Source organism: Monodon monoceros, unplaced genomic scaffold (assembly GCF_005190385.1).
Source record: "Monodon monoceros isolate NGI ecotype Baffin Bay Population unplaced genomic scaffold, NGI_Narwhal_1 Super_Scaffold_18, whole genome shotgun sequence".
Lineage (NCBI taxonomy): Eukaryota > Metazoa > Chordata > Mammalia > Artiodactyla > Monodontidae > Monodon > Monodon monoceros.
Window position 1 is genome coordinate 164,351,653 of NW_021703774.1, and position 27,285 is coordinate 164,378,937.

At 37.8% G+C, this 27,285-nt stretch overlaps 1 protein-coding gene and 1 non-coding gene across 3 annotated transcripts in view; both read left to right on the forward strand.

Annotated features, from left to right (window-relative positions):
* USP48 (ubiquitin specific peptidase 48) overlaps positions 1-27,285 on the forward strand; it is a 68,096-nt gene that overhangs the window by 12,170 nt on the left and 28,641 nt on the right. The window contains exons 3-13 of one of the 2 annotated variants that reach the window (XM_029227764.1): positions 630-750; positions 1,924-2,080; positions 4,713-4,840; positions 5,157-5,281; positions 5,768-5,876; positions 9,683-9,816; positions 10,425-10,507; positions 18,252-18,431; positions 21,876-22,004; positions 22,694-22,843; positions 26,319-26,516. In XM_029227764.1, coding sequence (XP_029083597.1) covers positions 630-750; positions 1,924-2,080; positions 4,713-4,840; positions 5,157-5,281; positions 5,768-5,876; positions 9,683-9,816; positions 10,425-10,507; positions 18,252-18,431; positions 21,876-22,004; positions 22,694-22,843; positions 26,319-26,516 — 1,514 coding nt within the window. The remainder of the gene's footprint in view (positions 1-629; positions 751-1,923; positions 2,081-4,712; positions 4,841-5,156; positions 5,282-5,767; positions 5,877-9,682; positions 9,817-10,424; positions 10,508-18,251; positions 18,432-21,875; positions 22,005-22,693; positions 22,844-26,318; positions 26,517-27,285) is intronic. The other variant, XM_029227765.1, reaches the window with a different exon arrangement.
* On the forward strand, positions 7,949-8,083 carry LOC114900155. Its single transcript, XR_003794772.1, has one exon. It is a non-coding gene; the product is annotated as a small nucleolar RNA SNORA18 (small nucleolar RNA).

Sequence of the window (27,285 nt, forward strand, 5' to 3'; positions counted from 1 at the left end):
ACGCATATATACATTTGTGTTTTCCTTTTTGCTCAAATGAGCAGATACATGTGTATTTTATTTCCCCATCTTTCTTAACATAAAAAATGGCATGCTATAGGTAACTCTCTTGCACTTTGCTTTTTGCTCATTAATATATCTTAGAAATTACATCAGTTCACAGAGATCGTCATGTGTTTTTCCTGTCACAGTTGTGTGGTACTCCATTGTGTGGATGTACCATATTCCCTATGTTTGGTCATTTGGGTTGTTTCCAGTATTTTGCAATCATAAACAATGCTGTAATGAATAACCTAGTGTATGTGTTTTTGCACTGTTGGAGGTCCATCTTCAGGATGAATTCTTAGAAGTGAAATGGATAGGTCAAAAAGTAGGTGTGTATGTAGATTTGTTAGCAATTGCAAAATTCCCTTCTGTAAGAGTCCTACCAGTTGGCATTCTCACCAGCAGTAGATGAGTTCTGTTTCCCCACAGCCTCACAGACTGGGTGTGATATTATGCTTTCTCAGTTTTGCTAATCTAATAGATGAGAAATAGAATTTAAAAAATGGTATCATTATAGTTTTAATTTGCATATTTCTTTACCATGGAACTATGGTATTTTTTAATCACACAATATTTTTTCATAGACGAAACTGCAAAGGAAATCCGAATTGCTTGGTTGGGATTGGTGAGCACATTTGGTTAGGAGAAATAGATGAAAATAGTTTTCATAACATTGATGACCCCAACTGTGAGAGGAGAAAAAAGGTAAGCCATCATTTTTTAAGCGATTTCTATATGGCATTCTTGTGTGTTTTATTTTGTGCCTGTGATCAGAAACCATTACTGATTTCAGGTAACCTAAGCAGCTTTAAGATCAGTAGTGGAATTTAAGACTCTAAACCACTTGAATTGGAACAGTTCTTAGTGGTATGCTTTAAAACAGGTAGCTATGTAATCCAGTAAGCCTTTAAATGATAGTTTTAGTTCAATGCTGATTCTACGTTTGCTTTAATGTAGCATGTTTTATGTTGAGCTCTTTTTAAGTCTCTTTAAAGGAGGTGGTAAACCCAGGGCACAAGCTCTCAATGATATTACTTTGCTTTCTTGGGCTTGTATTTTTACATATTATACATACAACAGAAGTTTTACCTTTTTTTTTTTTTTTTAACGGTAATACACATTAATACGTTCTAACGATAAAGCCTGGCGTTTACAAAATAGTCACCTGTATAGGTATTTTCTGTCTTAAAAAGAACGATTCTTTGTAAGTTCAGGAATTCTCCAGCCTTATCTTTGGAAAAAATTGCAACTAACTCCCTCCATCCTCCCATCTCCCAGATCTATAGGATAAAAAGGAACTTTTCTGGAAGTTTCACTTTGTCATTCTGCTGAATGCTGGGCTCTTAGGAATATAGAAAATGAAAAACCTATGTACATATGTTTAAAATTGACGTTTCCTAGAGCCAGCTGTTCTCTAAGCTTAGATTTAAGTGGCTGGAGAAGGCTAGAGATGCTGTCCTAAGTCTTTCCCCACTCCCATAGTCAACCCAAATGGGGCTTTCATGATAATTATGCCCTAACCTTTCCTGAGAGAGGCTCACAAGGTTTAGTGGTTGAGGCAGTTTAACACATTTTTAATCAAATTAAAAAGAAATACTTCTCAGGCTTCCCTGGTGGCGCAGTGGTTGGCAGTCCGCCTGCCAATGCGGGGAACGCAGGTTCATGCCCCAGTCCGGGAGGATCCCGTGTGTCGCGGAGTGGCTGGGCCCGTGGACCATGGCCGCTGAGCCTGCGCGTCCAGAGCCTGTGCTCCGCGATGGCAGAGGCCACAGCAGTGAGAGGCCCGCGTAATGCAAAAAAAAAAAAAAAAAAAAAAAACATAATTTTTTTATTTAAGGGGAAACTGGTTTTATAATTGTAAATTTTGTGTCTTTGTAGAACTCATTTGTGGGCCTCACTAACCTTGGAGCTACTTGTTATGTCAACACATTTCTTCAAGTGTGGTTTCTTAACCTGGAGCTTCGGCAGGCGCTCTACTTATGTCCAAGCACCTGTAGTGACTACATGATGGGAGATGGTATCCAAGAAGAGAAAGGTGAGTGGGGATGGGTATGGGGAGGGCTTACTGCTGAGCTTTTTGCTAGCTAGACCACTTTGAACCAACCATATAGAGGAAACTTCAACTACAGTTTCCCTCTGTAATACACTGTGATTGCAGTCCATTAAATTGTAGTGATTGAGAGAAATCAGTCAGTAAAGCAGACAATGTTACTCTTTTGCCTAGTTTGAGAGACTTAATAAATACTTCAGTGTACCCACAGCCTTTTGTCTTGATTCCCAAATAGGCTGATTTACAAAATACCCTCTAAAATTAAGATTAAATTAACCAACCTTGGCAAAGCAAGCTACTAATATGCGACTACACTCATTGCAAATTTAGAAATCAGTTTCAGATTGTTCTAGTGGAATTATTTAGTTTTTTATGCATAATATGTGGATTGTTATTCCTAATTGATATTTCTATTTAGAGATTATTCTCTTTGAGATGGAACTTCCATGGAATGACCAGCTTTTTCTTCTCAAAGCTGGGGGATAGAGGGAAGTGAGTATAAGATTACACAGGTCTAGGAGCTCCAGGTTGGGAACGTTTGACTCTTCTTCTCATTTGTAAATCCTGTGCTGTCTATTATGTGATCTGACTTGGGCACACAGCTCATGTCTTTGGCTCTGAGAGAGAAAAGATAGGGTTCCTAAGTCCCACATCTTCCTTCTTGCTGCTCTTTAGATAATTGTAATACTTTTGGTCCTTGTTAACAGTTCAAAACAGTGCTTAAAAATTCTTAAGTTTGTTTCCCCAAAGCTTTATTCCTATAGTTCTGAATATTTAAATCTAGATTAATAGTATAGAAGGTATTGATATTTAAAGAATTAGTGTATGTAAAGGATGAGTAATGGAAAATGGATCATTTTTAAGTTTTAGCATTGTTTTTGCTGAAGTATAAATTTACCAATGAGAAGATAGCTAAATAACAAGTGGAAACTAAATGTCTATTTTGTAAAATGATGTACCATGGCCACCTTTGGGTATTGTGGTTTTAATATGTATCTTCAAGAGATGTGTTTTTTTTGTTTTGTTTTTTTAATTTCTAAACACTTAGATTTTACTATTTCACCAAAGCCCTTAACCTTGTTCTCAGATAAGAGTGTGCATTTCTGGTGCTATTAGCAGACACAGTGCAATGTAGTGAGAAGGGTTTATGTTGGAAATGATGGGACTTGAGTTCTAGTCCCAGCTCCACTACTTTATTTTACAGATAGGAAAACCAGCAGAGGATAAGTTATTTAAGATCTCATGTAGTATCTAATCTGTAAAATAAGAAAGTTGGAGTAGACACAAACTTACTTGAAGGACTTTTAACATCCTGTAAAGCCCCTGCACCCCAGGAAGTAAGATTTTTTATCTTTATTTTACGAATGAACTATTGACTTCCTTTTCACAGTTGGTGAGTCACAATTGGTAGTAAAGAGGTAAACCATTCAGACCAGTCAGGAGACAAACTACACAATGATTTGAACTGACAAAAAATTATTAATAGGAAATTAGAGTAATAGGGGAATTGGTTAGTAAGAATTAAAGAGGACTTGAAAAAACACAGATATAGCAGATAGGGGAGCAGCCACTACCCCAAGGGCTGGAAAAGAATACAGAAGGAGGAGTCCCACGCCCGCACTGACCAGGCCTGAGATCCAGACCTCACTGGAGAAAGCACTGCCTACCTGAGCTCACTGGATGGCCAAGAAGATGCTGAGATGCCTCAGTGGGTTTCGTTGCTGGAAACTGTCCTCAGGGAGGTACTGGGCCTTGGAATCTCTTGCAGAGAGTGTCCAGGAGGTCATTCACAGGGTGGTCATTCAGGAGGAAATGCCTCACAAGAGGCATCCCAGTGAAGCTACCAGAGGAGGTGTGGGGAGAAGCTGCTGGCCACTGCTGGCTGAGGGAGCCCACAGAGCCTGGTGAGACACGGAGTGGAACCCTGGAGCGCCCTCTACTGACAAGACTCAACTTTACACTAGCTGGCAAAGGAGGAATCTTTGCAGAGCTCATCTCTGTTAGCACAGAGCAAGCAAAGAAGGGTGGATTTGGAGCTGAGAGGCAATTAATCGATAACTGGCACAGAAGAGAATACACAAATCTTTTAGGGCTCTTGAGATTCATGCTTCCTATTTTCATACCTTCTCCGAACTCACTAGAACTTGAAACTAAATTTTAAGATTTTTAACAGTATATTGTTATATTGTTCATTCAAGTTTGAATCATTGTGCTTGAGATTGCTGTCATTTGCTCTGTTTGTGGCACGTTCACATTAATGAGATTATATTAAAGTATTTGGCCATTTAATGCAAATAGTAAATATAGTGTATGGTTTTTATTACTGGAATGGATGTTTCGGTGTGATTTGACACTCTAGAAGCCATAGTCATAATTGCTATTGTTGTTGTAACATGTATAGCCTCTTGCCTTTAGGGGATGCATATAGACAGTCATGGCTGCCTCATGACTTCCAAAAGATGTGATTACTGATTTCTTTTAAAGTTTTAAAACTATAATAAAACATTATTATAGTTTGGATATAAGGGTGTTTAATTATAATTATGTTCTCATGTGAAGAGGAGTACATATTTTTAAAAAGTAGCAGTTTTTAAAAGAACAAACATTTCTTTAATAGATTATGAACCTCAAACAATTTGTGAGCATCTCCAGTACTTATTTGCCTTGTTGCAAAACAGTAATAGGCGATACATTGATCCATCGGGATTTGTTAAAGCTTTGGGCTTGGACACAGGGCAGCAGCAGGTAAGAACCTTTTATTTTTTTAAATATACAAAGCATTCCTTACAATCTTTATAGAAAGAAATGAAGAAATTTTTAAAAATCAATTTTTTTCTATTTTATTTACTGTTCAGTATATTATATATTTTCCTTGATCTCATTTCTGAAAATCCATATGTGGGCACAAACTGATCCAGCATAGCTCTAGTCCTTGTTCCAAAATGCTAAGTTCAAAGTACAGATAGTTTCTGGATTATTTTACTTATTACCATTTGTAACAGAAATTGAAAAGCAAGGTCTGATTTTTTTTTCTTTTTATTAACCCAAACCTGTATTGTAGGATGCCCAAGAATTTTCAAAGCTCTTTATGTCTCTTTTGGAAGATACTTTGTCTAAACAAAAGAATCCCGATGTGAGGAACATTGTGCAACAGCAGTTCTGTGGGGAATATGCTTATGTAACTGTGTAAGTGTGTTTCCACTTTTTCATCATACATTTTATTCTAAGGCGGTTGCTTCTGTGTCTTCTAGTTCAGTTCCAGGTTATGGATTTAGTGGCCTATCATGGGACCTGAAGTATTTATAGTAATACGTTTCCATGGGAACATGTAAACAACTGACTTGATAATTGCAGTTGAACCCATCCATGTGTTGGGAACTGTGGTTGAGCTCTTGCTGTTTATTTCATGGCTGTGGTCTGGGCTGAAAGCATGAGATTGGAGCCTGCTGGAGTACTAAAAGTAAAACAACTCTTAAACGTTTTCCTAAGCATAAAGTGCATGGCCTCATCAATCACTTTGTTTTTATTTTTTTGAATATACATAATGTAGATAATTTCAATGACAGAATTAAGGTAATAAATGCTTCTTTGTGTATTTCCAGGATGTAGTACAGTAGAACGTTATTGATTTTCCCACTCTGATCTTAATTTTATCACTCTGCTTTATTATAGGTGCAATCAGTGTGGCAGAGAATCTAAGCTTTTATCAAAGTTTTATGAACTGGAGTTAAATATCCAAGGCCACAAACAGTTAACAGATTGTATCTCAGAATTTTTGAAGGTATTCAGATTTTGGCATATATGTTGTTTCTGCTCATTAAAACTATTCTAAATGTCTTTGATTTTATGAATAAATTCATCATTTCAACTTTTTCTACATACAAGTGTCTCTGTTTATGTAATAATGTAGAAGAGACTTTGTAAATTATAAAATATTAAAGTAGGCTGCATTAAAAATAATTTTTGGGGCTTCCCGGGTGGCGCAGTGGTTGAGCGTCCACCTGCCGATGCAGGGGACATGGATTCATGCCCCGGTCCAGGAAGATCCCACATGCCACGGAGCAGCTGGGCCCGTGAGCCATGGCCGCTGGGCCTACGCGTCCGGAGCCTGTGGTCCACAACGGGAGAGGCCACAACAGTGAGAGGCCCGTGTACCACAAAAAAATAAATAAATAAATAAATTTTGACTGTTTCAGTTTATTTTATATGTAGAGTTATGTATGTGCAAAAACTCGTGTGATTGGGGTGTAACAGAGTAAGAAAATATAAGTGATGTTACCATAAGGTTAATTTACTTTTTCATTTAATGAGAACTAGACAGTGTTGAATGCAAATATTTTTTTACATCAAATACAGCCATTCTTCAGCCTCTCCACTCCATATCTGTGTGTGTGTGTGTGTGTGTGTTTATTTTGGCCACACCAGGCGGCATGCGGGATCTTAGTTCCCCAACCAGGGATTGAACCCGTGCACCATGCATTGGGAGCATGGATCCTTAACCACTGGACAGCCAGGGAAGTCCCTTTTTGTATATTTAGATTTACGCAGAGACAGGGAAATGGTTCCCCTTTGTTCAGAGTGGAAAAGTTGCTAAGAGGCAGCCTTTGTTATCATGTAGGAACAGACACATAGCATGGTATTGATAGGTGAGCTTATTATATAGCTTCCTTTCTTAAAATAATTTTGTACTTTTCCTCTTCCTCTAGCGCAACCATTAGAACGCTTGAAGTTCTCATTTATTGGGTTCATTCAGCTAAATATTGAGTGCTTACATGTTCAGACAGTGTTTCAGCTGTTGGGAATAACCATATGGAACAAAACAGACATTTTTGCCTTTAAGAAGCTTATAGTGATAATGGTATGGGGTCCAGTGACGGACAATAAAATAAATGGAAGTAAAACATCTAGTGTGTCAACTGTAATAAGGGCTATGGAGAAAACTAAAGCAGGGAAGGGGCATGGAGAATGTGGAGTGTGATTGAAAGTGGAGTAGTGAGTCATCCAAGAATTGGGGAGAAGAGTGTCTGGGGCAGATGAAATAGCAAGTGTAGAGCATGAGACAAGAATGTGCCTGGGGTTTGAGGAATAGCAGGGAGGTCAGTGTGGTTGAAACATAGGGAGGATGATAGAAGATGACATTGTGGAGGTAACTAAGGACCATATCAGACAGGGCCTGGTAGACCTTTGTTGGAAATTTGACTCTGAGTGAGATGAGATACTATGTAGGGCTGTATGCATAGGAGTGATGTAATCTGTTTCAACAGGATAACTCTGGTTGCTGTCTTGAGAATAGGCTGATGGTGGGGCAAGGGGGCAGACAAGAAGGAGTTGATGGTGGCTTGGACCAAGGGTTAGCTGGAGAGGTGATAAGCAGTGTTTGGATTTTTTCAAAGTAGAGCTGATAAAATTGTAGATTGGATATGGGGAAAAAGAGAGGAGTCAGGGATTACTAAGGTTTTGCCCTGAGCAACTGGAAGAATAAAGTTGGCATAACTAAGATGTGAAGGAGTGTGGGAAGAGCAGGTTTGGCAGAGGAATTAGGAATTTGCAGTGGGGCATGTTAGATTTGATAGGTATAGTTCAGGGGAGAAGTCAGGGCTTGATCAAATCACCAAGAGCATGAGAGAGACGAAGACCAAGGACGGAACCCTGGGACATTCAAACATTAAGAGATCAGAGAGATAGGGGAGCAGCTAGTCAAAGATGCTAAGGGGGATGTGAGTTGAGTAAATAGGCGAGCGTGGCTTCCTGGATCAAATGAATAAAGTGGTGGTACTAGTATTGTATTACTGTATTTATTGTCTTGTAGTGTAATCTGTACCAAAAAGCTGTTATAGAAAAAACACAAAGGAAGTTGAGGTCTATCCCGATGGAGCTTTTTCTGTAAACCTACAGCATTGGAAACGCCTCATAGAGTAACTATGTGGTTTCCTTTACTCATAGAACTACCTGTTATATCTGTGGGAAAGAACTAACTATAAGACAGAGCTGCCAGGGCTTCCCTGGTGGCACAGTGGTTGAGAGTCCGCCTGCTGATGCAGGGGATGCGGGTTCGTGCCCCGGACCGGGAGGATCCCACGTGCCGCGGAGCAGCTGGGCCCGTGAGCCATGGCCGCTGAGCCTGTGCATCCGGAGCCTGTGCTCCGCAACGGGAGAGGCCACAACAGTGAGAGGCCCGCGTACTGCAAAAAAAAAAAAAGACAGAGCTGCCAAGTAAACTGTGAAAAACCTAACAGTCAAACTTTTTTTAATCTTAGATATTGGCATATCCCAACGATCTGTACTGTTGTAGGGTGTGATAGCTTAGGAATGAATATGATTTGAACTTAATACAATTTTAGAGGGTGTCAAATTCAGAACCAGGCATATCCATCTCCTGACCCTAAACATGGTCCTACAGTAAATTGCTTGAGGAAACTGGATCCCAAAGGTTATAGGTGGGGAATTTTGAAGTGTGTCCGTGTTCCATTGGAGATCAAAGAAGCCCAACTAAAAGAGTTGTGGACTGACTGACATGACAGCTATGGATTGAGCAAAACTTCTTTTTGAAAGGGATATCTTATCTTGAAGATTATGACTTTGGAGATTATCACTAAAATAATCACTAAGGTGATTGGCAGTGGAAAGAATCAGAACATGTGAAATTCCTTAAAAATTTATTGACTTAAATAATTTTGCCTATGTTACACATAATAAAAAAAAACTCTTTACACTGTGCAGAAAGTCAGCATAAAAAAAAAGGAAAAATTTAAAAAGAAACCACCATTAGCTCTAACATTGCGTTTTTCTGCACTCTTAGTTTTGTGTCATGAATGTGGTTCAGTAACTTTAACTGTGTGTATGTTTGAAATTTGTATATATAATTTTATATTCATTGCCCATATGTAGTTTCCGCCCATTTTCACTGTTTTAAAATTAATTTTGCTGCATCAAAGTACCTATGATTTCTTTTATTTATTTATTTATTTATTTAATTAATTTATTTTTGGCTGTGTTGGGTCTTTGTTGCTGCGCGTGGGCTTTCTCTAGTTGTGGAGAGCGAGGGCTACTCCTCGTTGCAGTGTGCGGGCACGGGCTTCTTATCGCGGTGGCTTCTCTTGTTGCAGAGCACGGGCTCTAGGTGCACAGGCTTCAGTAGTTGTGGCTCGCGGGCTTAGTTGCTCCACGGCATGTGAGATCTTCCCAGACCAGGGTTCGAACCCGAGTCCCCTGCATTGGCAGGCAGATTCTTAACCACTGTGCCACCAGGGAAGCCCCTTATGATTTCTTTTCTAAACCTACTTCCTTACAATTCCCAGAATTGGGATTATCAGGAGAAAAGATCTAAAGCCAAGTATTTTTAAAATCATACGTTTTGGAAAGAGAAACATTAGTTTTAAATCATTGTATACAAATTAATAATGTCACTGCTAAGCTAATACAACCTTATGTGTCCTTCATTATTTATAATAACTTGATCTTAAAGAGCTTGAATAGAAATAGAAGCTATTAACTGAAATGAAATTATAATTTGCATCATAGGGTTGATCACTTAAAAAAATCTTCTCTTTTTTTTTTTTTTTTTTAATGTGTCTTATTCCTGATCAGGAAGAAAAATTAGAAGGAGACAATCGATACTTTTGTGAAAACTGTCAAAGCAAACAGAATGCAACAAGGAAGATCCGACTCCTTAGTCTTCCTTGTACTCTGAACTTACAGCTAATGCGTTTTGTCTTTGACAGGTAAATATGTGCATGTCGTAGTATTTGTTGCTCACTGTGGACTAGTATGTACAGATTTTACCATAGATAAGATAGTAAAATGCTTATAATTTGAAAGTCAAGATTTGGGGATGAAAGTTACAGCCTGTCATAATTAAGAACTAGAAAAATAGAGAATCCTTATTTTTTATTCTGAAAAATTATTAAAAACTGCCAAGGAAAAGCAGACATTTAGGTAGGAACTGAATTTCCTTGACATTCTGTTTTATTGTATAAGGACTTGAGTAAATTTTCTGCTCACTACAGTACGTCCCCCATTCCCATGGAGATAGATCAGGCAATTTTTTTTCACATGTGCATTTCTTCTGTAAAGCAGGAACATGTATGGTTTCCTTTGTAATAAAACAAAAACTTCTAGAAATGTACTGTTTGGAATTAGCACTTTAAATTCATACCTTTTAGGGTGTTGATTATTTATTGCCCAATTCTAAGACAGTATCATGTTTTGAGCAAGATTGCTAAATGAAATCTACCTAGCTGCTATCCAGTTTATTAAAATAACCAGTAGACCTTATACACTGTTTTATGGATGTTTTAAATATAAATATAATTAGCTTTTTCTTGGTTAGGCAAACTGGACATAAGAAAAAGCTGAATACCTACATTGGCTTCTCAGAAATTTTGGATATGGAGCCTTATGTGGAACACAAAGGTAATATTTTTACCAAGCAGTGATAATTACAATGCTCAGAGACGAACTTGTGATCTATTTGTGTTCAGTACAGAGTAGCATTTTACTACTAAATTTTATTTGCTAATCTTTGAGAGCAAAGGCATATTAGGTGAGCCGATATGTTACTTCATTTTCTATGAGTGAGTGCATAACAAAGATTAGACGGTTCATGGATGTATATTGGGGTTGGCCAAAATGTTCGTTCACGGAAAAACCCAAACAAACTTTTTGGTCAACCCAGTATATAATTAATGGTATAAAAGAATAAAAAATGAAAAATACTTCGCTGTTCCTGTACTCAAGGCTTGTTACCTTAGCCTCAATACCATATCTGTAATTCCTCGTAAAATTAAGGGTCTCCAAGCTGCCTCCATTGACGTTTTTAAAAAACATTTTCTCAAAAACATTAGATGGCCTAGTTCCAATATTTATGCTATAATTATATATATGACCACTGATAAGTTGTAGGAAGTTATGACAGAGTCTCTAATAACTTACTCTTCTTTTTCTTTTGGTAGTCTTTATCTTACCAAACAGGATGATTCTTGTTAGAGAAAAGAAACATCTTGCCCTTTGTTTCTCCTGCCCGTACTGGACAGACCATTTTACTTCTCTTTTAAGATTGACCTTAATGTTTGTGAAATTTTTAATACAGAAATTATATCATAAACTCTGTCTCCATAGAAAAGTTCTGGTGGCAGCTTATAAATAGAAGCAAGCCATAAAGTAAAACCTTCAACAGAAATGATTGGGGAGGTTGGGGGAAGTGATGTGGTAAATATTTAAGCCTTAAAATGTATGGTGCTCTCTAATCAGTACTGGAATTTAAAATTTACACCTGTGAAAGAAGGAAACTACTGTAGAAGTTGCTGCTGGACTTTGTTACTATTATATTTGGCTGAATGAATAAACTTTAGCAGTTCACTTTACATAGTAGTTTGCTTCCTGCCTCCTTTGTTTAGGTAATTATTTGAAATTAGAAAAGCCTGATGGCTTAGTGATTTCTCGGGGTCAGAAACTTAGGAGATGTAAAAGTATTCCTTTCCTTTTTTTTTTTTTTTTTTTTTGGGCGCGCTGTGTGGCTTGCAGGATCTTAGTTCCCCGACCAGGGATTGAACCCCAGGCCACTGCAGTGAAAGCATCCAGTCCTAACCCTGGACAGCCAGGGAATTCCCAAATTATTCTTTTCCTTGACTCCAGTGTATGATTTTGAATAGTTCTTATTATTCAATTTATTATATATTTGTCCAATTTATATTGTAAAGAAAACCTTTGACCATAATAGGTCAAAAAAGCTGTATATATAATTTTAGTATGTTGGATTACTAAGTAATTTTTGTTTTGTTTTGTTTTTTTTGTGGTACGCGGGCCTCTCACTGTTGTGGCCTCTCCTGTTGTGGAGTGCAGGCTCAGCGGCCATGGCTCACAGGCCCAGCCGCTCCGCGGCATGTGGGATCTTCCCGGACCGGGGCACGAACCCGTGTCCCCTGCATCGGCAGGCAGACTCTCAACCACTGCGCCACCAGGGAAGCCCTACTAAGTAATTTTTAATGAGAGAAATAAAAATTCTTATTTTAGAATTGTTAGCTATGACTGGTAAAATTAATCCAGTAGTTTGTAGTTATAGACCTGTTCACACTCTTTTGTAATGTTTGTTATACAAATGTATTACCTCATATAGGTAGAATACTAGAAACAAATTAACTTGTTATAATTGCACAGGGTTCATTCTAGATAATTAGGAAAATTCAGAAAGCATAAAGAAGAGTTATAAATAAGAGCCACTTGTAATTCTATCACCCAGATAACCAGTATTTATATTTTCCTAAATTCTTATTCATGTATGTCTACACACACATATCCACACAAAGTGGAAAAGATAGATCTAAAAGATGATCTATTTTTTAAAGGAGAATTCATTTGCTTCTTTAAATAGTGAACCTGCAGATACACGGAGATATGTAGAGAGAGGGATTCTCATACCTTGAACATTTAGCAGCTTACCCTCTAACTCCTGCCATATTTCTTGGGGATTTTAATATCCCTGTAGACCATTTTAAGAGTCTGAATAAAATTCATAGACTTTTAGAAGAAACCAATTACATTTAAAGATTTTTGTTGATGTGGATCATTTTTGAAGTCTTTATTGAATTTGTTACAATATTGCTTCTGTTTTATGTTTTGGTTCCTTGGCCACGAGGCACGTGGGGTCTTAGCTCTCCACCAAGGATTGAACCCGCACCCGCACCCCCTGCATTGGAAGGCGAAGTCTTAACCACTGGACTGCCAGGGAAGTCCCAGAAACCAATTACATTTAAATGTAGTTTTCAAAATACTGACACAAATTTGTAATACAGTAATATAAGTGCAAACCAAAGAACAGGTTCCAGTGGCCAAGACCACTGTAATTCTTAAGTTGATGAGCACAGTAAATGGATAGGTATAAAATCAGGTTATCTGCAACAATGATAATGTGATAATGAAAACCGTGATGTCCACTGGTAGTAGAGTCACAGTTACTGCTAATCCTTCTGTGGTTTATTGTCGTCATTAATAATTTAGGGAATACTACTAAGTACCACTGTTGTAGACAGTCTTCAGCTGACCTCATTAACAACTTCTCTCCTTCAGTGATTTTGTCTTTCACTCTGCCTCAGTCCTTCTGAGGGTCATAGCTACCTTTTTCTTCCATAGTTTAAATTTCATACATCTTATTCCATCCTATTTTTCCTCCTCTTCTTAAAATTATAAAATGTAACACATTCATCGAAGTTAAAATACAAAAATGTATGGCTCAGAGAATTATCACAAAGTGAATATCTTCACGAGTACCACCCAGGTCAAGAAAAAACATTCCCAATACTCCAAAGATTCCTGTGTGCCCCACCCAGTTGCAGTCTCCTTCCTCCTGAAATATAGCCAGTAATCTGACTTATATGGAAATCACTTTTTAATCTTTTTGCTTTAGCATTTTACCGTGTAAGCTTGTACCCCTAAACATTATAGTTTAGTTTACCCTTTTGCCTCCTGGGATGTAGCCAGGTGAAATCTAACCCATCACTAAATCTTAATCTGCCTCCTCTGCTCCTTCATCTGGGCCATTGATCCCTGGAGAAAACACCACAGGTATGTCTGTCTCTCTTCTTAACCTTTTTATTTTGGAGAATTTCAAATTTATATGAGAAAACCCAATCTGACAGTTTTGATCTTTTAACTGGATCAGTTCATCTATTTATACTCCTAATTCCTCTAATTCAAATTTACATCACTTTTTATAGTTCCCTGTCACTTGCATATATTTTCAAGTTTCTCATTTCTCTAAACATAGAGAGCCCAGTTTTATAATCCATGACTGATATTGGTGGAATATTATTCAGGTTTATTTTTGCTGTCTGATTTGGTTATTTTAATGTTGCCATGTCTTCCGTACCTGGTTATCTCTGGAAAATTTTTATTTTATTTTCTATTTTTGCCGCACTGCATGGCATGTGGGATCTTGTTCCCTCACCAGGAATCGAACCTGCGCCCCCTGCAGTGGAAGTGCAGAGTCTTAACCACTGGACCACCAGGGAAGTCCCTGGAAAATTTTTTACGGGGATTCACTTAGGGCTGGGATGAAGCCACCTCCTTCAGAGAGACCTCAGGTTTCTTTCTGCCAGGCACCTGGGGTCCCTACTAGTTAGGTATCATCACAGATCAAGTTCGCTGCTTGAGGTTCCCTTGCTCACTCACGCTATAAGAACCCGGCCAATTTAACACACCATGACATTTCCCCCCATTCTCTTCCTGTTGTTCTGCTCAGGGTTAAGGAGTTTTCTTTAGGTTCCCTAAGGTTGGGGAGTGGAGAGGTTGTTTCTTACCTGAGGTTGGGAGTGGAGAGGTTGTTTCTCGTTCACCTTTTCCATGAAGTGATTGGGAGAGTGCAGTGTAGTGGAAAGAAGAGTGGTAGGTGAGTCTACGTAAGCCCTGAAACGTGGAGTGTGGAAGTGCCCACCTGGTGGATACAACCTGGGCTGGGCTGTTTGCTATTACTATTTTGTTCTTTCAGTGATTAACCTGGAAATTATAACATACCTAACTCTTAGAGTTCCTCTAAAAACAGTACAAGGACCTCAAACCACTAGGAAATCGATATTCTCCTAAGTTGTTTATTGTTTTCATATGTGTTTTAGTTCTACCTTAAAAAAAAAAACTGATAAGGGGAATCCTATGCCAGGGGCCTGGGTTCGATCCCTAGTTGGGGAAGTAAGCTCCTACAAGCTGCTTGGTGTGGCCACAGCTGCCAAACACACACACACACACACACACACACACACACTAGCCCTCAGCTGCCAAGCACACACACACACACACCAGCCCTCAGCTGCCAAACACACACACACACACACACACACACACACACACACAAGCCCTCAGCTGCCAAACACACACACACACACACACACACACACACTAGCCCTCATAGGATGCCTTATCTGTAGAATTATTGTTGTTAGTTTACTTACCTCCTTTGTTTATCATTCCTTTTAATATTCTAGACCTTCCATCTGGAACACTTGAATTAAGTTTGTAAAAATGCCTTTAGTAAGGATCTGTTGGTATCAAGTTATTTTCAGCATACTGTCTGGAAGTATATTTATTTCTTGTGAAATTTACTCTAAGGATTAACAGTTATTTTCACTCAGTACTATTAGAGATTCTGTTGTCTTAGGGCTTCCTTTGTTGCTGTTGTAAAGTTGGTTGTGGTTTTAATTCTTGTTTCTTTATAGGTGACCTGTTTTATTTTGTCTGATTTTGAAGATCTTTTTTTTGTTTGTTTTTGTTTTGGTGTTTTGCAGTGCCACTGTGACCTGTTTGGGTTGAATTTTAGTGTATTTATCCTCCCTAAAGGATAAATTTCTCAACCATTATGTCTTAATTTTTTTTCTCTTTTCCATTCATTCATCTCTCCTTCTGGAATTATATTAGTCATGTATTAAGATTTTAACTTTGCCATCCATGTCTCCTAACTCTTGCTTTGTCCTGCATTCTACATAACTTTTCTCAGGTCTACCTTCTACTTTAATGATTCTCTATTTAGGCAAACCTAGTTGCGCTGTTAAAACTTGTGTAGAGTTTCAACTTTCAGTTATTGTAATTTTCATTTCTAGAAGCTTGATTTGGTTCTGTATCACATCTTTCATTTTTTATAATCTCATTCCTTTTAGTTTTTATTCTATCATTTATTTCTTTAAACATAACGTTCTACTTATTTTTACTTTTTCCAGTAACTGAGATGAAAAACTTCATGGGTTATTTACCTGTTGTTTCCTGCCTCTCAGTTATAGTGACTTGTGTCCTTTGTGTTTTGTGTTGTGTTTGTGTGTGTTTATGTGTATGTTGGACTGAATTCATATTCCTTAGAACTGTCACTCATTCTAGGACCACATCAAACTACATTCTTGGCTTGAGGTTTTTCTGTCTTCCTAGGTAGTGTGAATTCTTGGTTGAAATATTCATGAGGGCTAGATTCTTAAAAACTTGCAACAGATATTTGTTTTTTTCCTCACCCCAAGAGTCAAAGTATAAGGCAGATAATTTTTTCCTGCTATTTCCTCTGCAGGGTAGGTTCATTTCTCCTTATTTCTTAAACTGAAGAATCCTAGTTTCACGATGTGAGTCCTCTTCTAGACTCCTCACCTTTTAAGGATCTTAGCTTTGGTCCCACAAACCTCTTAAATGTGAAAAAAACAGTTGAAGTTGATAAAGTTTCACCTAATACTCTCAGGAGGAAATTGGTTTCATTTTCCTTAACCTCCCTAGCTTCCTGCCTTCACATAGTATTTGGCTTCTGAGAATTCTTCATTTGTTGCCAGATGATCATTGCATCTTAAAAGATTTTAAAGTATTTTTATCTTAGTATTTTAAATTTATTTTCAGCTGGGGGGGGGTTAGATGGGCTTTGCTTCAGGTATTAATCTGCATTACCGTGTCCCCCCACTGAGCTAAAGGAATGCAGGACTTTGTCATTTCAGTCAACTGCTGTATTCTCCATGCCTAAAACAGTGTCTAGAATGTTTATTATTTGTTGAATGAGTGACTGGCTATACCTTTATGACTGACTTCTTGCAGTTTTAAGGAAATTACAGTGATGAAACAAAGATATGTGTGCAAAGATTTTTATGACAAAGGTAATTATTTAATGGCCATAAAATGCTACCAGTTTAAATGTCCAGCAGTGAGGGAGTGGTTCAATATAATGTGGTACTTGTATATAGTCACTATAAATAATTTTCAGAAGAATATTTAATGATGTGGAAAGATGTTAATGATATATTTGTTGGAAAAAATCTATAAGTTTCAATATTAATAGTGGTTATGTCTGTGTTGTAGGATTGCTGATGAATTTTTCTAATTTTTATTAATAAAATGTGTAGTAGCAGTGATTGCTTTAAGTAGTTTCCTCCCTATAATTAGTTTAAGTTTAGAATGTTTAAAAGATTTTTTTCAAACTTAAAAATATTTTGTCTTAAAACGTAAATGTTCGTTCATTTGCTGATATTTTGATGTATGGATAAAGCCTTCTCTTCTTGCATAAACCATGTGCATAGTAGATAGGCTGTGATATGTAGGTTTTGTTTATTTATTTTAATTTATCTATTTTATTTATTATTTATTTTTGGCTGCGTTGGGTCCCCGTTGCTGCGTGCAGGCTTTCTCTAGTTGCTGCAGGCGGGGGCTATTCCTCGTTGAGTTGCACAGGCCTCTCATTGCGGTGGCTTCTCTTGTTGAGAAGCACGGGCTCTAGGCACGCGGGCTTCAGTAGTTGTGGCACACGGGCTCAGTAGTTGTGGCTCGCCGCCTCTAGAGCGCAGGCTCAGTAGTTGTGGCGCACAGGCTTCATTGCTCCGCAGGATGTGGGGTCTTCCCGCAGCAGGGATCGAACCCGTGTCCCCTGCATTGGCAGGCGGACTCCCAACCACTGCGCCACCAGGGAAGCCCCAGTTTTGTTTAAAGTGGAATAGTTAATAAGTTAAAATACTCATAAAGAAATCTGAGTGCAGAACCCAGTCTAGATTTTTATTGTTTCTTTCTCTGTATTTTCTATTCGTCTTGTCTACACCGATTTTTTTTTTCCCTCTCTTTTGGCCGTGCCACGAGGCTTGTGGGATCTTAGTTCCCTGACGAGGGATCAAACCCACGTCATCGGCATTGAAAGCACCGAGTCCTAACCACTGGCCGACCAGTGAGTTCCCTTGTCTACACCTATTTTGAAAGCAATTTTCCTTAATGACTTATCTCCAATTTTTAAAAAACATTTTTCTCTTTTCTAGAAACAATAGCTTTTTAGTTTTGCACTCAAATCTTATTAGTTTGTGTGTAGTTAATTTTTGTAATAAGTTGGAAAATATTAACAACTGATTCTTGGTAAGCATATGGCTCAGCCTGTTAATGCAGAAGGGAAAGTATACTTCAGAATAGCTTCGTAACCCTGAGTGCCCAGAATGCCGTAGCTTTCCACCTGTATATTTTGCAGAGGGAATGGAGAGTTGATACAGTGAGCTGCTTAAAACAATGCCTGCTACTTTATTTTATGAGACTAAATTCTTTAAATCTTAGGTGACATATTTTGAACTCTGTCAGATGCATAAAGAATTGTAATCATTACAATTCAGGCTCAGGATATAAGAAGAAATAATGTTATCCAAAATTTCTTTCATTTTTCCCCTTTCTCCTTCCCTAGGTGGGTCCTATGTGTATGAACTCAGTGCAGTCCTCATACACAGAGGAGTGAGTGCTTATTCCGGTCACTACATTGCCCATGTGAAAGATCCACAGTCTGGTGAATGGTATAAGTTTAATGACGAAGACATAGAAAAGATGGAGGGGAAGAAATTACAACTAGGGATTGAGGAAGATCTAGGTAAAACCTTTAAGTTGTGAGTGCCCTTTTAAAATATAATTTTTTTTTTTACCAGAAATGTTTGTGATAAATTATTATGGCCCAAGATTGTTATGGACTATCAAGGCTATTTGCATTTCTTAAACACATGAAATCTCTGAACATCTGTTATAGAAATGCTTGAATTTTTTAAAAAAATGATTTTGCTCCAGAGATGGTTTCCATAATGTCATGTTTTCAGTACAGTTTGAAGGCACAAATTTAATTTTCAATTAACAGGTTAATTGTGGGCAGCTAGGGAAGAGGATGGTGAGTATTAAGCTAAAAGTTATGAGTAGTAGATGTCATATAGTAGGATTTGTAGTCCTTTTCTCTGGGTCAGGAAATTTATTTTGGGGAAATAAGTATAGCAGGGGAACTTTGTTCCCTGAGCAGTGTCCACCCCTCTCTGTTAAGTATCTTACTCCATCCCTAGAGTGTGGAGCAGTGCCTCTGGGGAATAAGCTGCTTGCTGTTTTGTAGTAATGAGGTATGCTGTAAACGATACCTCCTGAAATAGTATTATTCTAGTGTGTAGCTCTCATCACCTCGGTTTTCGTGGGCTACATACCCATTTATTGTCGAATGGAGTGGCTGTTCTTCCAATAGGAGCCATCTTGGCTGAGGTTCTCATCACTTTCTTACCGTGTTTGTCATTTTGGGGTGCGGCACGGACAATGGGATGCAAAAAGAGAAAAGGATTGGGAGTAGGTGTGTGTCTCCTGCCACCCTTCTTTCTTAAAGGATCAGTACCTCTTTCCCAAGGTGGAGTAGCATGGCAGTTAAGGTTGGCTTTCAGGAAGGCCTGGGGAATCTTGCTGCAGATGTCCATGTGGTGGCTCTATTCTTGTAATTGGAAGAAGTATTTTCTATTTTTTTATGTATACCATTTTTTTCTTTTTGCGGTACGCGGGCCTCTCCCGTTGCGGAGCACAGGCTCCGGACGCGCAGGCTCAGCGGCCATGGCTCACGGGCCCAGCCGCTCCACGGCATGTGGGATCTTCCCGGACCGGGGCACGAACCTGTGTCCCCTGCATCGGCAGGCAGACTCTCAACCACTGCGCCACCAGGGAAGCCCTATGTATACCATTTTTATTCATCAATTATACCTCAGTAAAGCTTGAAATGAGAAAGTGGGAGGTATGCTGGGTTTGCCTGCTCTGAGGAGCGCTCAACCCAGACTTGATGCTAGAAGTATTTTCTAATTTTAAATCACATTTTAGACATGTAGCAATCTTGCTCCCACTTTACCTAAGTAATACTTAGGCTCTTAACATTTGCTTATATATTTTCTTATCGTGATATTCTTACTAGGAACAAAATTGACATGTAGTTTTAAATTGTGAATAATTAAAATTCGGCTTTATTTGACTGTTCTTTACTGAGGTTTATTTGATCTGTTTCATTACAGTGAGAAAATTGTAGGATTAAAAGCACTATTAAGGCTCTCCTGTCTTCTACATATAGATAGTCCTAAATTTTAAAACAGTTCAATAGAAAGAGACTCTACACGTATGAGGACCCCATTCCAATTTTTTTTTTTTTTTTTTTTTTATTGCGGTATGCAGGCCTCTCACTGTTGTGGCCTCTCCCGTTGCGGACTCTCAACCACTGCGCCACCAGGGAAGCCCCCATTCCAATGTTTTAATACCTCTCATTATATGCAGCTTACATTGCTCCTTTTATCTATTTTATCAAAAATAGAAAATACTTATTCATTAAATTCCATTAGTCAGTCATTACTATATTCTCTTGTGAGCTTCTATGAATCATTTTATATTCCATCTTATACAAATTAATGAACATTTCTTTTTGAGTTTTTCCTTTTTTAAAAAATTTTTTTTTAATTTATTTATTTATTTTTGCTGTGTTGGGTCTTCTTTTATGTGCCTGGGCTTTCTCTAATTGCGGCAAGTGGGGGCCACTCCTCATCGCGGTGCGCGGGCCTCTCACTATCGCGGCCTCTCTTGTTGCGGAGCACAGGCTCCAGATGCGCAGGCTCAGTAATTGTGGCTCACGGGGCTAGTTGCTCCGCAGCATGTGGGATCTTCCCAGACCAGGGCTCGAACCCGTGTCCCCTGCATTGGCAGGCAGATTCTCAACCACTGCGCCACCAGGGAAGCCCAATGAACATCTTAAATCTTAACTTTTTAGTTAGGAATGACCAACGTCTTTTCTTTGTATACATGCTCCTGAGAGTTTTAATTCCCTATGACTGGTCTTCAAACATACTTGCTCCTGTAGTCCCTATAAGAATATTGAACAACTTTTGTATTTCATTGCACATTTTAAAATCCAGCATTTTTCATTGTAAATTTAAATAGCTTCAAATAATGTAACTTCTGACAAATTATAAATATTGAAACTTAAAATGCAGCATTACTGTTGTATCCAAATGAAATTACATAACATATAGATTCCATACATCCATGTCATCCTTTTCAGAGTTAAATGAACTGATCTTTTTTTATGACAGGATTTTTTTTTTTTATGTTTCCTTTTTCTCCTACACTAGTGTTTCCATTACACTGACCCTATAGAATTTCATTCTGATGGAATATACTAAGTTTTCTGTAGCTATAAAACTCTAAATAGTTAGAAAGTACTTCTGGATTGAGTGTCCTTTTTTTTTTTTTAAATAAAACTATATAATTGATCAAACCAATGTAAGTGTGTTAGAAATTTAAAAAAATTGAACAGCAAAATTTTACTGTAAACATATCTTTTGGTGAGATAAGACTTTTTTTGTCACAGGTAAGAGGTTATATCTTTCTTTTGTAAGGTGGGGAGGCAGATGACTGAAAGGAGAGGTGGAAACCATCAGTGAAACCTGAACAATTTTAGAAAAATACATTGTCTAATTGAGGATCTGGTAATTGATTTCCTCAGAACTATCCATGACCTCCTACCCATTGGAAGGTTATCCTGGGGTAATCAGACTCAATTTGAAGATCCCCTTCATGTGATGTATGTGCCATGTAAAACACGAATGTTTTCCACTTGCTTCTGAATTTATAGAGATTAGTGGCTAATCTTAGCATTTTATTTCATTTTTTTCAGGAACATTCCATTTTATTTCTTTGCACAATTAAGTCGATTTATTTTTGTAATTTAAGATCAACAGTAAAATAAACTCATAATAGTTTGTGGTTTTTTTTTTTTTCCTGGTTCAGGTTTGTCATTGTGAAAAAGAATACTTTCTTTTCAGCTTGTAAAAATGGAATATGGCAGGCAATGCGGGTTAGTAACTTGTTTAAATATTAAAAAATTTGTCCAGCCTGCTAAATTTGTATTGCCTTTTAATGTATCTTGAGTTCGTATTTTAGGAATTGTTTTCTATGACCCTCCCCCTTCCCCTCCCCTGCAAAAGAATGAATAAACTCTAGGCATTCTAATTTAGTCATCTTTTGATTTCTCTTACCTCAGCAGAACCTTCTAAATCCCAGACACGTAAACCCAAGTGTGGCAAAGGAACTCACTGCTCTCGAAATGCGTACATGTTGGTTTATAGACTACAAGCTCAAGAAAAACCCAACACGACTATTCAGGTACCAGGTGAGCAATTTTCCAGGATTACATAAGGCAAATACTTTAGAATACCATGCTCAAAGGTCAATGACGAGAACGGATTGCTTTTATCTATTATGGTAGGTTGGTCGCATATGGTAAATGGTGAAAGTGTATATAATCACAGATTTGCTTTAAAGTGGTGAGTTTTTATGATAAAGGAGGCTTTAACAGAACTATTCCACTGACTGCCCCTAAAGAAAAGCAAAAGCAATTTAAAAAAATTCCTATGGATTATAAAGATGAATTTAAAGAGCAATTTGGTTCTGTTTTGTTCAGTTTTGTAAAGCAGTTTTGGGTTTTAGCCAGTTATAAATTTTCTAGATTTAATATAAGAAAGAAAGAGCTGCTGCTTGGCTGAAGGCAGTCGTCAGTTGTCATTTTACCTAATACTGTGCTGTGCTCTGTCTGTGGCACCATGTGTTTTGAATGGTGTTTCTGACCCATTTGATGCTTCCAGTTGGCTGATGATGTCATGCAGAATCGGGTAGGGAAACCCCCTGGTATTATTCCAGGGTCTGTCTTCAGTTTTACTTCTGCCTGCAGGTTGTAGGGAGACCATAGTAGGATTTTGCCACCAAAATCTTAGCCAGTATTTGCTGTAATTTACAAATCAGCATGGTTCTTTGTCTTTGAAAAACAGGATAAAGGTTTTTGTGTCTTTCTGTTCTGAATAGCCTTTCTTCAAGAGCTGGTAGATCGGGATAATTCCAAATTTGAGGAGTGGTGTATTGAAATGGCCGAGATGCGTAAGCAAAGTGTGGATAAAGGAAAAGCAAAGCATGAAGAAGTTAAGGAGCTGTACCAAAGGTTACCTGCTGGAGCTGGTCTGTAAGATATTCTGGGACAGCACTGTTGCCATTAAGTGCCTTGTTTCTTTTATGTTCACAAATGTGTATGAACAAACTTTCCCCTGCCCTTTCTTATTTATAACCCATTAATGCCAGCTTGTGCACTATACAATTACTATGTAAACCAACAGTAACTTAATGTGTAGCATTCCGTATAGTTTTCATTATCGTGGACTTTTAAAAATGGGAAGCTCTTAATAAATTATGAGGTTTAGGTCAGCACTCTGCATATATAACCCTTGTAGATATTTCTAAGTTGTGAGGCATTAACTTGTTTTTGAAAGAAAAATCTGATCGGGCTACTATGGAAGCAACTTGCCTAGTCTATTTCCTTGTGTACTTTGTGCCCTAATAGTATTAACAGGCATTCTTTTATATGAGTACTATTTTTATGATACTGTTAGATTATTTTGAAATTTAGTATCAAATATTCTAAGAATAGGAAAGCTTTCTGCTGACCCCTAATTTCTTAAGAATTATCCCACACAGTCTAGCTCATTCCTTTACTGTGTATGTTTATTCAAGTTTATCTAATGCCTCAAAAAGGAAACCTCAACACCTTAAGGCTGGTATGCCATTTGTAATAATGTTTTCTGTCATTTCATAGGCAATTCCCCATACCCAACTCCTACTTTAAAAAGAGGCAGTTTTACTAATTTTAGAAAATAAATACTCAAGCATAATTGTACTTGTGGTTTTGTCTTTTTGATATCTCAGTTTTCCATTACTGGTATTACTTTAAGCAAAAGATGAATATAAATTGCTACATCTGTAAGAATATCTCTCAAAAGTTCTGTCTAAACTATACCTTCATTTGATTCTGACCTTTCTTTGTAACCTGTTACTCTGCTTCAAGGGTTGGGATTATCCTAAATAATTAGACCGACCTCAGTTTTATTGGAAACAATTTGGAAATGAACGTGTAATTCAAATCTCTAAACTTATTCAAAGGAGTTGGTACCTAGAAATTTGTTTTCTGAACCTTATTCGTGGTTTCCTGTATCCACTGGACAAAAGAAAGCAACTTACTGGGTCTATAAACTAAAGAGAATCACTCTTTAAAATTGTATGGTCCAAAGATGTTATGTGTCAAGTTTACACTGTGTGCCCTCTTGCCTGTTTTCATTCCGTCTATAAGAACCAGTGCTTGTGTTCTTCGAATATGTATATATGTTATCAATACTCTTACCAATTATGAGGTTTATAATTTTTTCCCGTTTATAGTAACCTTATACGATAGTACGTCCATGTTTTCCTAAAATATTGTCAGATCTCAAAGCTACTGACCATGGTTTTGTGCTGCCAATCAAAGTCTTATGTTTTTTCTAAATCTTATCTTTGTGAACATATTAAAAGAAGGGTCACTTATCCTAAAATATAAACCTCACTGGGAACCTGAACCCTTTTGGCCCTTTTTATTTAAGTTGAAATAAATTATCTCTAAATAATCCTAAATTATCTTTAGGTAAGTTGTTTCAAATATTTTTGATGCCATGATCTTTCTAGACTTTATAACTTTACAAAACAAATTCCTATTCAAAATCCAGGCATTTAAAACTATATATAAATAAGTTTGAACCATAGTATACGTTTCCCTTTGGTAAATATTTTAACACTTGCTTTCCCGCTTCGTCAGATGCTGAGATTTTTATACAGTTTGTTATCCCAACTTAATAGAGTTCTTACTCCTGTTTGTTAGTTGATTCTCCATGCCTTTGGCATCACAATAATGGAGAACATCTGTGAGAACCTGCCAGGCGTCTCTCTCTAGTGCAGAAACATCTGTAGTGTAAAAACCTTGCACAAGCAGAATCTACTTTAAGTATTGAGACTTGTGCTAGACCCCGATTGTTAGGGAAGCCCTTGGTAGAAATTGCTACAGCTCTTGCAAGATTTTTCTAATCTTCATATCTTACATCAATAGCCTTGAGATTACTAAAAGTTTTAACCTATGGGACTCTCCTTGGGAAGAGATTAGATATGCTAAGACTTGTATTTTGCTCTCTGGGATAGGGATCATTCCATACCATTATACATTGTAAAATGCCACAACCATGTTAACCTATGCTGAATCTTACTCCACATTTATATATTGTGTGAATATATGATTAACTTTTCTATATCTCTTTTCTTCCATAAAAGCTCAAAATGCTTCACATACCCTATCTTTTACATTCAACAGCATCCCTGTGAGGTAGGTAGAAGGCAGGTATTATTACCTTCATTTTACAAATAAAAGATCTGAAGCATAGAGAGTTCAAGTGACTTGCTCAAGTTCAGTTTCTTGGTGGCAGAACTTGGTCTCAACTTGTAGTCACGAGCTCTTCCTCTGCAGCTGCATCAGAGCTGACCAATCAGGAGTCTCTCAGTTTATGATGTACAGTTTTAGCACAAATAAGGGATCCAACAGTTCTGGATTTTGTTTTTGTAAAAATTGAAATGTTTTATGCTAAACTTAAAATGGAAGTTAGTTTTTAGACTTGTAAATCTCAGGGAAGTGTAAAATTGGTCAAAATGGGCTTTGAGTTGAATTGTCTATCCCTCAGATCTCATCAGAAGTAGTATCATAATACAAATATATAAATTCAACCTCTGTATGTTTTCTTCTATGTTTTATGCTGGGACTCACTGGAGATCTTTGTAAGTAATCAAAGCTGGCCCTTTATCTTTAATTTTGGCTTTTACGGAACTCTGGGGCTCTGTTTTCCCAAATTAAAACACATTCTGAGGTGTTTGGTTGTATCTTTTAATTTTTGCAACTTCAGAATTGATAATATTCGATTCCAGTGCACTTCATCCTAGAAGTTGCTTAAAATAGCTTAATTTCTTGAAATACATAATAATGTAATGAATTGATTGTGATATGGATTTGGATGGGGAAATCAACTACCTTTTAATCAGCATCAGTATCATCTTGGGTGAAGAAAAATTCAGTGGTTTAAACGGCCTTGTGAAAGTGCGGTTATAGCTGATGAGGTTAATTTTTAACTTAGAAACCTAGTCAGACTCCTCATTTTAACTTTCAGTTGTATTATCACACATCGATGACAAGTGTTTATGAAAATCGTTATGGGGGTGAGGTTATGTGATTTGCGAGCTGGCCTGGAGTGTGGCTTGTAGTCACCAAGTGTCCTGATCAGAGCTCTGCTGTGCTATCAAGCAAGACACTTCTCTCTGTGGAAACCTCTTTTGTAGAATGTGGTTAATAATACCAGCCGATCTTACAGGGCACCGTGCAGACTCGTCCCTCCCGTGCACAGCTCCTTGAACTCAGATGAGTGCTAGTTAAACGGAGCTTTGTGCTGTACTCATGAAACGTCTTCCCTGAACAATGATTCTTCTGATTCTGCTAACTTTGGAAAGAGTTTGCATTGTCTTGAGGAAATGAATGTATGGCTTAGTCAAAAAGCTGTAAAAATACATAGGCTCTTTCCCTTCCTTTCTTCCTCAGAACCCTATGAATTTGTCTCTCTTGAGTGGCTGCAGAAGTGGTTGGATGAATCGACACCCACCAAGCCTATTGATAATCACGCTTGCCTGTGTTCCCACGATAAGCTTCATCCTGATAAAATATCGATTATGAAGAGAATATCTGAATATGCGGCAGACATTTTCTATAGTAGATATGGAGGAGGACCAAGACTAACTGGTAATTCGAGATGTCTTATCTGCTTAAAAAAGAGTAATGCAATAAGTCTGCATTATATGATCTTTATGATCATTTGACCCAGACTGTGCTTAGACCTCACATTCCTTGCACTTTGCAAAAATGATTCGCTAGGGCTTCCCTGGTGGCGCAGTGGTTGAGAGTCCGCCTGCCGATGCAGGGGACACGGGTTCATGCCCCGGTCTGGGAAGATCCCACATGCCGCGGAGCGGCTGGGCCCGTGAGCCATGGCCGCTGAGCCTGCGCGTCCGGAGCCTGTGCTCTGCAACGGGAAAGGCCACAGCAGTGAGAGGCCCGCGTACCGCAAAAAAAAAAAAAAGATTTGCTAAGTCAAGTATAAATTAAGCAGTGTCATACACAGTATATTTATAATGTTAGAAAAGAAACTGCTTATTCAGTTTTGTTGTGTGTTTTTTCTCACAAGACAGACAAAATAGGATACATTAGAGAAAGCCATCTAGTGTTTTGTTATTTTGTACAGTACTCTTCAGAGTATTGGTTTGGTTGATACCCACAGGAAGGTCTTAAACAATTAACATTACATTTATAGTTGTCAGGTATATTGATTACCCTCCCCTCCTTTACACCCTCCATCATTTGATGGTGGTCTTGCAAAATTTGCATCTAAATCTTGTAAAATGTACTTTCTGGCATAGATAGTTATAGCATATTATAACATTTTATGTCCTATAGTTCTTCCTTTATGCAGGATAACACTATTGCTGTCTTAATATTTATGTCACCAAAATAA